This window comes from Caretta caretta, chromosome 23, assembly GCF_965140235.1.
Source record: "Caretta caretta isolate rCarCar2 chromosome 23, rCarCar1.hap1, whole genome shotgun sequence".
Classification (NCBI taxonomy): domain Eukaryota; kingdom Metazoa; phylum Chordata; order Testudines; family Cheloniidae; genus Caretta; species Caretta caretta.
Window position 1 is genome coordinate 9946257 of NC_134228.1, and position 15025 is coordinate 9961281.

General features: G+C 42.4%; 1 protein-coding gene across 2 annotated transcripts in view; it reads left to right on the forward strand.

Moving 5' to 3' along the window:
• Positions 1-3244: 3244 nt before the first annotated feature.
• The window catches only part of LOC125629375 (butyrophilin subfamily 2 member A1-like), a 29638-nt gene continuing 17857 nt past the window's right edge, over positions 3245-15025 (forward strand). The window contains exons 1-5 of one of the 2 annotated variants that reach the window (XM_075122554.1): positions 3261-3332; positions 4569-4616; positions 10073-10147; positions 12335-12613; positions 14855-14953. In XM_075122554.1, the coding sequence (XP_074978655.1) occupies positions 10075-10147; positions 12335-12613; positions 14855-14953 (451 nt within the window). In that variant the 5' untranslated portion in view covers positions 3261-3332; positions 4569-4616; positions 10073-10074. Of the gene's footprint in view, positions 3333-4568; positions 4617-10072; positions 10148-12334; positions 12614-14854; positions 14954-15025 lie in introns of both variants that reach the window. The other variant, XM_075122555.1, reaches the window with a different exon arrangement.

Consider the following 15025-nt stretch of genomic DNA (forward strand, 5'->3'; position numbering starts at 1 on the left):
AAGGCCAGCCAGGACCCCGTGATAATATAGTCTGACCTTCTGTATAACACAGGCCAACTAGTGACCTGGATACATATGTCACTGGTTGCCAATAATCCTGAAGTTTCTGTAAAATTATAATAGGCCTGCCTGGTGCATAGAAATTCAACACTGGCTCTTGTATGAGTTGTTGTTTTAAACCTTCCCATGTTTCCTCCTGTTCTACGCCCCAGTACCATTTCTTTTTATTTTCTAGGAGTTGCCTCAAAGCCGCTGCATTCTGTAGATAGATTAGGTACTAATTTTCCAAGATAATTAACCTTTCCTAGGAACTATTAGATACTTTTCTTTGACTGGGGATGTGCCATCATTTCCTCTTATCAAGTTTTACACCTTTGTTGGAAATAATATCTCCAACAAAAGTCAGTTCTATAACTCCCTAAAACACATTTCTCCCTATTTAGTTTCAAGCTTGTAATATGGTTGCAGCCCAGACTTCCCAGAGTCTACAGCCATGGTCCTTTTTAATTGTGCTCCAGATGATGATGTCATCCATTGAGGTGTCAACACCATTAATATGTTCATAGATCATACATACGGCTCTGTGGTACATTTCTGGTGCTGAAGCTATACTGAAGGGTAGGCATAAGAATATGTATCTTCCAAATAGGGTATTAAATATTCATAGTTTTGACCATTCTTCAGTTAATTTTACCTGCCAAAATCCTGAGGAGCATCCAATTTACTGAAATATTGTGCATTTGCAAATTGAGCAAATCCCCTCACTTCTCTGGTTGGCAGTTTGAAATGTTCTTTCTTTATAGCCGTATTGAGGTCTCTAGGGTCTAAGCATAAGCGTAGCTGGCAATTATCTATCTCTACAATGACTGGTGAACTCAGACATTCCATTGGCTCCTCAATTTTTTGTATTACTTGCACTGCTTCCAGCCTTGTGAGCTCAACCTTGAGTTTATCATGGAGTAAATGGCACCTCTCTACAAGGATGGATAATGGGAGGGACCTGCTTGTTTCCCTTCATTGTATGTTCAGCCTTCAAGCAACCCAACCCTTAAAACAGATCATGGTATTCCTGAATGAGTGCCTCGTAGCCAGGTTCAGTCTGATCTTGTGAGAGCACCCATCTTAGTTTTTCACAGGCAGACAGGCCTAAAATTGGTGTCACTTCCTTTGGCACTACCATAAATGGGAGCCTGTATGTGTAGTGTGTTTATAGCTGATGTTAGCAATGCATCTCCCCTTCACTGGTATATTTGTTCCAGAATAACCAGTTATTCGTATTTATGTTGGTCCCAGTTTTGGTTTTATTTTCAGTCTCTCATAATCTTGTTCAAACAGAATAGTAACCTGAGCTCCTGCATCCAGTTTGAGTAGAATAATTGTTTCATTCACTTTCATAGGCAGTATCCAGGCCCTCTCATCCGGTTTGCTTGATCCCAGCACGTCAAAACTCCTCAAACAGGTTGTCTTCAACTGCAGGCACTTGACTTTTCTGCATTGGGGACATTATTTTCCCAACATTTATGACACAGTGTCCCAAATGCAAAACACTGGTTTGGGCCATGTTGTTCTCCACACCTTCCACATAGCCATCTGTACGCTGTCTCCCCACCAGCAGTGGTTTTCATAGGGGATGTTTCCACTTTTTGATTTGACCTTTTCTGGCTATATTATTTTGTACTTAGTATGTGGACAAGCCCTTCTGGTGAATTCAGCTCTTTGGCTGGTGCTGACACAGTTTCTTCTGCCTTGCATACCTGGAGATCTTTTCCGAAAGTGAAATCTCCTTCACAGAGCAGTCTCTCTCTCTTAGCACATTGTCTTTAATGCCACAAATGAGTCTATCTCTAATCAGACACTGCCAGTCCACCAAAGTTACAGGTTTTACTGATTCGCCTTAATCATGTGACATATTGTTCTATGGTGGCATCAATTTTGTTCATGCATGTAAAACAAATGTCTCTCTCAAAGCTCTCATTCCTTTTTGGCATGCAATGTTCCTCAAATTTAGTCAGAATTTTACTTAACTTCATGCTTTCACCTTCTTCAAACTTAAAGGTGTTCTAAATATCCAAGGCTTCCTTCCTGAAAACATGCAAAAATTGATGATTTCACTTTATTATTTTTCTCCCTTGTGGCTGCTAAATACAATTCAAATTTCTGTCAGAATTTTTTTTGTGTTCTGCAACACTGCCTGACACTCACAGACTGAATGCAGGTTGTGACACATCCAGGTTTAGCTTTCTTCCCTTCTTAAACTAGTCAAGCTACTATTGTGCTCATACAATATATAAAAAAGTGTTTATTTCTTTTCTATTTGCTGCTCTGCGGGCTCCTTTTTTCTCTGCTTTCAGTTTCAAACAAAGGAGTTAACCTCAAAATGACCTCAGTCTCTTTCTCATTCAGACTTTCTGGTATTATGGAATGGTTGTAGAATCTCATGGTTGAAAGGGACCTCAGGAGGTCATCTAATCCAACCCCCTGCTTAAAGCAGGACCAATCCCCAATTTTTGCCCCAGATCCCTAAATGGCCCCCTCAAGGACTGAACTCACAATCCTGGGTTTAGCAGGCCAATGCTCAAACCACTGAGCCATCCCTCCCCCCACAAGATCTTGTTTTGGGGTTCATTAAACAACAACCCAGTGAATGAGAAAGGAATAAATCTTTTATTAAAACAAACCTGAGAGTGTCTGTGGTGAACTGCCGTGCACAGCTACATGGAGTTCTGCACCTCTGCTTCCAGGGGACAGCTCAGAATTCCTACAGTCCTAATACAGTCCCTTTTGAGCGAGCCTCTGTAAATAATTATCTTGTACAAACATATCTCTACACTTGCTGCCCCTGCAGTGGCAGGGAATGAATTAGGTGAGATCTGCCCAGCTGCCCTAGCAGGTGATCCAAGCCTGTGCTGCAGAGGAAGTTAAAAAAAAAAAAAGATATTCACCTTCCTCATTACAAACCTGTCCCTGTTTTTCATGGAAAAAAGTTTGAGATTTGAAAATTTTCACCCAGCTCTTCTAATCCCATTCAGAGATATTTTAAAGGCAGTGCATGGGGTTTAGGCTGGTATTTACAAAGGAACCTAAGGGCTGTTTACTTTAGCAGAGGGATAGAGTAGTTGTCCCATGAAGAGCAATAAATCCACAGCCCCACCTGCTCCCTTCTCCCCACACTGAGAAAACTGCTTTCGTTTTTCACTCCTCAGTTAATAGATAACTTTGGGAAAAGCCTCTCTGGTTTCCCGACAGCAATTACCCAGTCCCAGGGTTCAAAGGTAGCAGGCAGCCATAACCAGCACCCGCAGGGTTCGGAGTTACGGGATCCAGATCTCCAGGTAGTACATTCTGCTTATTTAAAATTCAGTTGTGTTTGGTAATATTCTGGTGCTGCTCAGAGCCAGTCCAGCCCCGTGCTGCTGGGATTGCATTGATCTGTTCCGGAGTGAGGGTTAATTTTCGCATTTCCACTCTTCAGTCCCGCTCCCGGGAAAATCTTCCAGCTTTTCTTCTATCCGAGAGGGCCAGTCCTCTAGTTCCTTTGCCCTTCTCTATCCATCTAACTAGGCCTGCCCTGTGCCGAATATCAGTGTTTGCATGCCAGACCAGAAAGACCACTAGAGATCAGTGTAACATAGCGGTTCTCAAACTGTGGATCGGGACCCCAAAGTGGTCGCAACCCTGTTTTTGTGGGGTCACCAGAGCTGGCTTAAACTTGCTGAGGTCCAGGGCTGAAGCTGAAGCCCGAGCCCCACTGCCTGGGGTTGAAGCCTGAGGACTTCAACCCTGGGAGGTGGGGCTTAGGTTACAGGCCCCCTGCCTGGGGCTGAAGCCCTTCGTCTTCTGTTTTAGCCCCCCCTCTGCCCCCTCCCCCCACACATGGGGCAGTGGGGCTTGGGCTTTGGCTTCCCCATCCTGGACTGCGGGGCTCGGGTGGGCTCAGGCTTTGCCCCCCCCCCCCCCCCCCCCGGAGTCGTGTAGCAATTTTTGTTGTCAGAAGGGGGTCGCAGTGCGATGAAGTTTGAGGATCCCTGGTGTAATACCTTCACTCTCCCCACAGGGGATGAACACATGCTTCTTAAGCCATCTTTTCTCAGATGTGTTTGTACTGTGGGCTGGTTCTTAACCAAGAGGCCCTTTTAGAGACACTTCTTGCAGCTTCTGAATCCTGATCCCATGTCTTCTTTCTGGCTTGGCTACAGGAAGGAGTATCTTTAGGAATTTGAAAAGCAGCCAAAGTGAGTTGGGCACCCTACTCTAATTGAATTTCAGTGGGATTTGGGTGCCTCATTCCCCCAGTCCCCATTGAAAAATCCAGCTACTCTAAACACATGGTTTTCTTACTTTCATTTCTAACAGCTCTCCCTCCAAGTTCCTGCATTCCCTGATGCTTGTATCAGGTCAATTGTCAGTTCCGTTCCTCTTGTGTGTTTGCTGCTGCCTCTCCAATGCACGTGCAATCAGTGAATTTGATCACAATAGAATTTTCACCAGAGACCTCTGGCAGTGTTGCCAGTTCTTGTGTTTTTTTATCACAAGTCTTGTGATTTTGGTGTTTTTTCTTAAATCACCAGCTCCTGGAGTCCTGTGATTATGTGAGGATCTCAGCTTTCCTCAAAAAAGTAAGTTTCTAGCCCTCAAGGTTGCAGTGAAAACTTGAAAATGTGAACTGTCTGTGATTTAAAACCTCCAAAAACAGAAGGTGAATAAAAAGAACCCCAAATGTACTATTATTATTTTTAAAATTTCATAATTTTTAAGCCAGTCCCTTGATTTTGGAACTCTTGGAGCTGGCAATACTGCACCTGATAAAGACATAAGGCAACTGTGCTGTGTGCAGAAAAGCCATTGGTTTTTCCTCATTTAGCGGGTCAATAAAAACCTCTGGAAACCTTAAGAAAGCTCTGGACTGGGCTAGAACTAGCAGGCAGCGTCACTGGAGGGTGGCAGATCCGTCACTGTGGGGACAGAAGCTGCTCCATGAAGCAGCTGGAAATGCTGTGCTCTTCCTAGTCTGTGAACCACCATCCTAAGGCATTTGAGAAGACAAGGTTCCTAGACAGTGGTTTTGTGCTGGGATTTCTTATCTCTACAACTACCTCAATACTAACTAGAGCTGGTTGGATATTTTTAGGATGGAACATTCTTCTGCCAGAAAATGCCATTTCATTGAAATCGAAATGTTCCATGGGAACGTGTTGATTATGATGAAGATTGAAACCCGTCTATTTCCCAGCCAGCTCACCCGCCTTCCTGGTCCACCAACAGCCTGCCTGTCTTCTAGGCACACAGTGTGCCAAGGAGCTGGCACCTTGGATCTCAAGTTCTCTGGCTCCTCGGCAGCACCACAGGCAGGCAGCTATGGTGCCCAGGGAGGTGGGACTGGCACTTCTTGAACATTTTTTTGAAAAGTTCCTTTCCGCAGGAATTTTGCAATTCCAGCTTTATGTTCCGAATCTGAATGAATATTTTTGTTTTTTAAAATGCAAAGTTTCCTGTAGGACAGAAATTCCACTTTCTGCCCAACTCTAAGACTAGCCCATGGAATCAGCCCTTCTCAATTTCCATTCCTGATCTAAGATTAAGAAAACCCCCAGTCATTTCCAGGTAAAACTGAATTTAGTGATAAACATCTGTGATTTGTTGTGGTGAGCCACTGTGTTTTTAAATCTAACCCGATGGAAAGTGCTATGAACATTGTGATAGATCTCTCTAGGATGCAATGTGTAGATCCAAGGACCCCATTCCTAAAAGAGCTGAGAGCCAGCTTTTCAAGCAGGGCAATATTTTCAAATGAAACCAGCTTTAATTTAAGCAACAAAATAAGTGACCAAATTTTAAAGGGTCTCAGCACCCTACCTGCTAAAGAGAGCTGGTTGGAAATTTTCCATTGAAATGTTTTTTTCAATAGAAAATGTTTTCTGTGAAATTTAAATTAGCTGTAGAAAAATGTCAAATTTGCCTATTTCTTTTTAATTTTCCATAGTTAAGACCAAAGAAGACTGTGAAGAACTTCAAAAAGATCTCGTAGAATATCAGGGTTGGAAGGGACCTCAGGAGGTCATCTAGTCCCACCCCCTGCTCAAAGCAGGACCAATCCCCAATTTTTGCCCTGGATGCCTAAATGTCCCCCTCAAGGATTGAACTCACAACCCTGGGTTTAGCAGGCCAAAGCTCAAACGACTGAGCTATCCCTCCCCCCCCTCACAAAACTAAGTGATTGGGCGACAAAATGGCAAATGAAATTTAATGTGGATAAATGTAAAGTAATGCTCATTGGAAAAAATAACCCCAACTGTACATACAATATGATGGGGGCTAATTTAGCTACAACAAATCAGGAGAAAGATATTGGCGTCATCGTGGATAGTTCTCTGAAGACGTCCACGCAGTGTGCAGCGGAAGTCAAAAAAGCAAACGGGATGTTGGGAATCATTAAAAAAGGGATAGAGAATAACACAGAGAATATCTTATTGCCCTTATGTAAATCCATGGTACACCCACATCTTGAATACTGCATACAGATGTGGTCCTCTCATCTCAAAAAAGATATACTGGCATTAGAAAAGCTTCAGAGATGGGCAACTAAAATGATAAGGGTTTGGAATGGGTCCCATATGAGGAAAGATTAAAGAGGCTAGGATTTTTCAACTTGGAAAAGAGGAGACTAAGGGGGGATATGATAGAGGTCTATAAAATCATGAGTGGTGTGGAGAAAGTGAATAAGGAAAAGTTATTTACTTGTTCCCATAATATAAGAACTAGGGGCCACCAAATGAAATTAATGGGCAGCAGGTTTAAAACAAATAAAAGGAAGTTCTTCACACAGCGCACAGTCAACCTGTGGAATTCCTTGCCTCTAGAGGTTGTGAAGGCTAGGACTATAACAGGGTTTAAAAGAGAACTGGATAAATTCATGGAGGTTAAGTCAATTAATGGCTATTAACCAGGATGGGTAAGGAATGGTGTCCCTAGCCTCTGTTTGTCGGAAGGCGGAGATGGATGGCAGGAGAGAGATCACTGATCATTACCTGCTAGGTTCACTACCTCTGGGGCACCTGACATTGGCCACTGTCGGAGACAGGATACTGGGCTGGATGGACCTTTAGTTTGACCCAGTATGGCCGTTCTTATGTTCCATTGAGAAAAATTGAAATGAACCATTTTGTTTTGGGTTGGGTTGACACTAATGGACCCCCTGAGCTGCTGAGATGTACCATGGGAGTCCCAAGATCCTGATGGATCATGGGTGATGTGGTCCATAGAGGAGAATGGGGCATGAGGCTTCTGAACTGCAACACTAGATGCTCAAACTGATGCAACATGAAACGTTTCAGTGTCATCAAATCAAAAATGTTCAGAACTTTTCATTCTTTTAAGTTTAGATATTTTCACTTTTTGTCCCAATTTAGGGTGAAAAACAAATATCCAAATCTCAGATTTTCCCATGAGACAAAAATTCCACTTTTTAATCATCTCTAATGTGATGCTCTTTTGACAATCTGGCCATGCATGTCACCGTGGAAGTTGAGCTGAGCCCTTTTGAACATCTGGCCCTTATCTAGGTGCCTAACTGTGAGCTGAGCACTTTTGGAAACCCGGTACCAGTTAAATGTGCTGAGCCACTCTGGAATTTCAGCATTAGTGGCACCCTAGTCCTTTTATTTATGCTCTAATGGCCTGATTGTGATTTCATTTACGCCAAAGTAAACCATCAGTAGCTCCAGTGTAATGAAGGGAGTGACAAAGGTATGAGACTTCTATAAGTGGGAAAAGAATCAGACAGTAAGTGTTTCTGTAAAAGTCACGTGCAAAAGTTTGTACCTATAACATGTCTTGAGCCAAATGAAGGGCTCTTTATTCAGACTTTACAGAGACAAAACTCCCATCAGCTTCACTGGGAAGCTGAGTCAGGATTTAGCCATTTGCAAATAGAATTATTCTTTAATCCACTGAGAGGTAAATGCATGTTATCTTTAAAGGAAATAAAATCCTTTTCCCTATTGCTTTCATTAATTCCTAGTTTTTTCTTTTTCCAGTGTGCATCAGGAGATTTTATTGTTGTTATTAGTTACCATTTGCATTCAGTTTCACCCAGTGTCTCCATTCAGGATTGGGACCTCACTGTGCCCGGTGCTGTACAAACATAAAATAAACGCAGTCTGAAGCCTTGGTTAATTTGGGTTTCTAAATGCACTTGTTACTAATAACAGGTTTTTTATCCAAGTAGTTACTTAAAATTAATTAAAAGGATGAAATTGGTGGGACACACATAGATACCTTATAAGTTTGATTTAATACAGAAAAGTATAACTGAAACAATAGAAAAATGAAATCTAGCAAGTTAAGAAAATAACCCCCTGGGTTGTGCATAGGTACAGCCTTATGGCTGGCACAGGATAAAACAATTCCCAATGCTGACACACTTAGAACATCGTAGAGACTGTTAAACCGCAAAGATAGCTGAAAAAAGGAAGTGGAAATCACCAAAGAGGGCTTGTTTATACTCAGGCTTTCGCCATTCGGTCATCCCTGGTGTCCCAACAACAGGCTGGATAACCACATTTTATTCATCCACACATGTTTGAGCTCATATCTGATAGGGGTTTGACTCTTGCACATATGTGGTATTCTGACTGACCATTCGTGGTATTCCAGCTAACCATAGTGAAGTTTCTGCCAGTTAATACCTCACTTGTGTCAATTAATGCCCTGATAGTTTTCATATCTCAATGTGGTTAAATTAATAATTACCTTATTGCAAAAGGACCTAAAAATCTACTATTTTGTGCAATCTTGCAGTGTACTTGTTCCTTTGCAGTTTATTTAACATGTGCCAAGCACATATTGCTAAATTCCATCACCTCTGGTCAAGCACATAGGCTAGCCCTCGCTAACAACCAGGCCTCAGATAGGCCTCATGCTAATTCTTAATCTTAAAACCTATAGCAAAGTCTGATATACTGAATCTTCGGTGTCATCTACTTACACTACTGCTTAGCACGTAGGTTTTACATTAATCAGAAACAGAGGCCCTTAAAGATCAGGTCAGAGGCCTCCGGTGAACACTCAATGAGCTTGCAATCTAAATAATTTGTTATGAATTTATCTAGTGATTTTAAGCTAATAGGTGAAGTTCTGCTCCCAGCTGCACAGGCTCACTGATCATAACAGCGGAGCTGGGCCAGTGGAGGACACAGTTAGTGGATAGCCATAGTGGTTGTACTGAAGGAAACTATGCCTTAGGCACAATTGTCTTTGTGACAGGCATTTAAATAATTGTATTGATCCTTGTCACAGGGCCGCCATCTTCGAACACTGCCCCATGGCAGGAAGGTGCCCCACAGGCACCCAGCCTCAGTTCCCCCTTCTCTCAGGGCCTCAGGAATCATCCACAGAGACTTATATTCAAGAACAACCTCCTTTCTTGGGGACTGGTATATTTACTACAAAATAAACCCAAAGCAAAGTCAAACCCAAAGTAAAGTCTCTTCTGCTCCAGTCTCCTACTGGGCACAGCCTGTCCTTCCTGAGGTCTCTGTTTCTCAGCCCTGCTCTCTGGTCTCTCCCCTTGAGCTCAGGGGGCCTGCATTTCTAGGCAGCAGCCCACTTCTCCTTGCCTGAACTTCCCTGCACGAAGCAGCTCCCTGTCTCTTGCTCAGACAGGGCCCACACAGCCGTCCACCCTCTGCAGGTTCACTTCCCCAGCTGACCAGGACTCTTCCCTACATAAAGTCCAGGTAGTCTCTCTTAACTCCAGCTAGGGACAGCCAGCTAGTCACGGGGGCATTGGCCTCTTTCCCATATATCTACACAGCCCTGGCAGCGAGTCTCCAAGCCCAGGTCGTCAGAATGGGACTTGCACTGCCATGCTAAAAATAGAGTTGGTGTCACCCTGTGATAATCCTCCTTTTCATGTACACTGAGCTATTTTACATTTGAGGTCTCTGAACTCAGAGCCCTCTTGTGCTTCCCATTTCCAGGTGCCGTGGGGTTTGTGTTCCTTGTTATTGAACTTCCACCTTCTTTCTGTTGTATTCATATCTGGGTCTTCAGGATGTGCTTTTCTGTTTCATAGCAATGAGTTTCTCAGTTCCCTGGACAGCAGCCATTCAGATGCTGGTGCTAGTGCTGGGCCTCCATTCCACTGCAGGTAAATTCACTGTATTTATTTTTGTTATGCACAGCGATAGTTTGCACTCACACACTAATTTCAGAAACTGTGAGCCTATCTGAATTTTTATCTCCCTTCCCATAACTGTTCATTTCCATACTGTTAGAGGCCTGGCTGGTCTTTAATGTTCAATGGTGGGGGTATTGAAAATCAGTTAAAATTGTAAGCTATCACTTTGAGTTTCAGGGTTTTTTCCCTGGCCCTGCTTGCAGGCAGTAGGCTCTGTAGGGAAGTGTGGGATCTGGGTCTAGCAGCAGGCAGTCTGCAGAAAGCCAGCCTGGAGCAAGGTGGGGTTTGTTGGGCCTCTGTGTTTCAGGGAGCAGCCTGCTTTCTCTCTGTGTGTTTTTGGGTTCTTGTGTATTATCATCCTGAATTCTAAGACATAGTGCAAACTTGCAACCTTCCAGCAAGAGTATTTTATGTTTTTTATCTAATTTCACTATTTGTATGCTGTGAACGTAACACATAGAAACACTGACTTACATTTAAGGAAATTGTTTATTTGTTAATTTCATGGACTTTTTTTCTGTTAGATTCATGTGGAAGTTAAGAACTTCATGAAGTCCCCAGCTGCCTCTCCTTTTTCTCTGAAGCTCAAAGAATGAGTAGAGCCCTGAACTGTATCACATTATGTGGTGCAGTTTGCACTGTAGTTAGTTTAATTCTCTTTGTCTGCTATACAGCCCTCTCAGGCAATGTGCTGCAGACCAAGTGGTTACCAGCTGGTTTTTAGTGGTACAGGGTATGTGTAAGAGATACTCCTCCTGAATCTCTGAACCCTTTGCTCCTCTCCTTTCCAAGAAGTGGAAAGAAGTATATGAGATGGAGCCCAACTGGCTAGGAGGAGTCACTTAAGCTAAAAACAGGATTGCTATATCTTGCATGCACCTTTATAGTTTCTCTAATCCTCAACTAGCAATTAGAAAGACACGTGCTCTCTCTCTCTCAAATGCACGCTTATCTAGATACAACAGTCACTAACTTTGTTTATTTACACATTATTTTCTTCAATGTAGCCCTGTATTTTATTTTCAAGGACACTGACATATATGGAAAGTTGGAAAGGTAGTAATAAGTAGAGCTCATTGGGAATTTTTTGATAACACTTTGTTGTTATTGTTGAAAAGTACTTACTCATCGAAACTCAAACTGTTCAAGAACCAGCGTCAGTTTCAATAAATTTACCAATTCAAAAAAATGTACAGACAGAAGTTTTGAAATTGTGAAAAATGTTTCATTTTGACATATTCAAAATGAAAAATTCTAGTTTTCTGATTCAAAATCACTTCAGTGTTTAGAAACTAAAGCCTCATTGGACTAACAAAAATTTTACCCCACCCTCAAAAAAGTCACAATCAAAGCACGAGACAAGGTGGGTGAGGTAATATCTTTTTATTAATAACTTCTGTTGGTGAGAGAGACAAACTTTCAAGGCACACAGAGCTCTTTTTCAGGTCTCTCTCATCAACAGAAGTACTCACCTTGAGTACCTTTCCCAGACGTGAAGAAGAGTTCTGTGTAAGCTTGAAAGCTTGTCCCTTTCACCAGTAGAACTGGATCCAATAAAAGATATTACCTCCCCCAACTTATCTCTGTAATATCCTGGGACTGAAACAGCTACAACGATTGCATGAAATCGAAATAAAACATTTGAAAATGATCAAAATGAAACATTTTCATTTCCCCCCCACAAATATTATTTTTCCCCATTTCTAGCAGAGATAAAAATTTCAGATTCCTAAACATTTCCCAAGATGGGAAAACCCTTTTCTACCCAGCTCTAGTAACAAGTCATTTTGGAGCTGGGGAGAGCCAGAGAGAAGTAAACTGTTGATTGTCATTTGACGTCCGGATAATCTTCAATGGCCTTTATTTCAAATACAGTTTGACCACCTTTGTGCAGACTATGGAGAGCTATCCTCCTTCACTTTCAGAGTGGAGTTTCCCATTTTCAGGCCAGGCCAATTTTCCTAACCAAACTTAGGGGCAGAGGTGCATATCAAAAGGCCCACAATTGAATCTAGGTTGGAACCATGACTATGCAGCCAAGTCAGGACCACGTAATTCCAAAACTTCTTCACAAACTATAGCTGCAGAGAGGGACATAGACAAACCACTGGGAGTGCATGGACCCCATAACAAATTATGTGTCTCTTATCTTTATAGGTAACAGCCATGAACCATTGATTGTCCTGGACAATTATGAGGACAATGGGATCCGAGTCACCTGTTTTTCTGAGCGGAGGTTTTCTGATGTGCAAGTGCTGTGGACAGACAGTAAAGGACACAATCTTACTGGAAGTCCAATCACCCCAACCTCCAACACAGATGAGGCTAGTGCCAAAAGTTCGATCCTTCTGAAATCAGGATCTGGCAATGCCATCTCCTGTAACATAATTGATAACGTGCTAAAGACCTCAACCGAATCTACAGTTGTAATTGCAGGTAAATAAGAACTTGTATCAGTGTCTTCCAGGAGGAAAAAACACAGGTTGTCTCAAAATGATTCCAAATCTTTTAGATGAACACAATTCCCAGCTCCTCCAGAAATCATCTTCATTGATCTTTTCCTTTTTTTTTTTTACACAGAACCACCACTTACAAGTATCTATAGGTAAAAAGTAAAATTCTTTGAAGTATTGTTATTAATAAATCTAACAATAACCCGTCCTACGTGTGCAGTTGCTTGGTAGAAATTAACTCCACCAGTGGGCAGCAGTGTCTTTTGACAATTTCACTATTTAACAGACTGATGGAGAATGCCATCTCTCTCTCTCTCTCTCTGAGACCAGGTGGGCAATGTAATAACTTTTATGGGACCAACTTCTGTTGGTGAAAAAGACAAGATTTGGAGCTTACACAGAGGTCCAAAAGGTACTCAGAGTGTCTCAGCTAAATACAATGTGGAACAGATTGTTTAGCATACGGAGTTAACACCTGTTGCAAGAGATCATTCAAGGTAACATGGGTAGTCTGCAGCTCTGTAGTCATAGGACGAAAGAGGGTTAGTGGGTTACAGATTGTTGTAATAAGCCATAAATCCAGTGTCTTTACTGAGTCCATGATTTTTAGAGTTTAGCAAAGTTATTAATTTAAACTTCCAGGCTTGTCTTTTGCAGGTTTTGTGCAGGTTTCCCCTGAGGATGAGGACTGAGAAGTCAGATATGGAGTGATTGTTTTGTGACAAGTGTTTGCCCATGGGTGATACAGTGTTCTCGTCTTTTATGATTTTTCTGAGTGAGTTCATTTGAGAGCACGGTGATTGTCTCATTTCACCTACATAGTTGTTATTGGGGCATTTAGTGCACTGGATGAGGTACACCACATAGGCATGTGTGGGACCCATGGATCTTGAAAGGTGTGTTGTGATGGGTATTGATCGTCTAGCAGTGGTGATATGTCTGCAACTTTTCATCTGTTGTTGTGGCAGTGTCTGGTGCCGCTTTAAGTTGGTGTCCAGGTCTGTGGGGAGCTTGCTTCTGTTGATGAACTTGGTGAGGTTGGGGTGTTTGTTTCAAGGCCAAAAGTGAGGATTCAGGAAAGATTTTTTTCAGGATGATGTTCCCATCGAGTTTGGGTTGTAACTATTTAAAGATATCCCGTATGGGTTCCAGTGTGGGCTGGTAGGTGACAGTGGGTGTGGTCAAAGGGTTTTTTCCATACTGAACCAGGTTCTCTCAGGGTATTTGGGTGGCCTGGTCCATGAGGTGATCTACTTCTCTGGTGGAGTGTCCTTGTTTAGTGAAGGCAGATTTAAGTGTGTTAAGGTGTGTACCTCAGGCTTTCTCCTCAAAACATATTCTGTGGTATCTGAATGTCTGGCTGTAAATAGCAGATTTCTTGGCGTGTTTGGGGTGTTTACTGAATCTGTCGAGGTAGGTGTTGTGATACATGTGTTTCTTGTATATAGTTGTCTGTAGGGTTCCATTGTTGAAGCTGATTGCTGTGTCCAGGATGTTGATGCTGGTGTGGGAATGTTCCAGAGGGGATGGTCTAATCTCTCTCTCATGACCATCAGCATAGTATCTCATCATGGAATTTTCAAAAGTGCCTCTGGGTGTTAGGAGCAAAGCATGGACTTTCAAAGGGAGCAGTGCTCCTAAATTCCTTGGACACATTTGAAAATCTCATCCTAAAGACCAAATCCAATGCACGCTGAAGTCAATGGAAAGACTTTCATTGCCTTCCATGGCTGATGATTAAGGCCTTGGAGATGTTTTTTTCAAGAACAAGCTCAGTACTGATATAACTCCTCCCATTCAGATCAATGGGAGTTCTACCAGTGACTTCAACTGGGACAGAGTCAGGCCAATACTGAGTGCTTTTGAAGATCCCACCTTGAGTGTTTATAGCCTATCTTTGGATGTTACTGGAGGTCTTCATTAAGGCACCCTCTGTTTCTCTGGAATGCATGAATCTACCCTGATAATACATTGATGTATGTGTTTCTTACTCTCAGGAGGGATGGGTCTGGGACCTATAGCAACTATTCACAATATCACGGGGAAAACTGCATAACCTTTCCATGCAAATCCACCCCTTCATGCATAAGACAGTGCCTTCAATGTGTCCTAGAGAGAGTTCAGATCTCCCCTGCTTCTCATGAAGATTTACTTTAGTTTTGTCATTTTTTTGAAAAAGTTGAATGACATGAGAGAATAATGGACACTGTGAACTGTTTTGCAGATGTTTTCTTCCCTGCCACCTCCCCATGGATGACTGCCTTCATTGTGATATTGCTGATTAGCATAGCCTTGGTTATCGCTGCGATTTATAAGCTGAAAAGTACGTTTTCCTATTCATGTTATTTCAGCAAACACTAAAGAGTCTAAACACTGTGATATGAAAGAGCTTGGG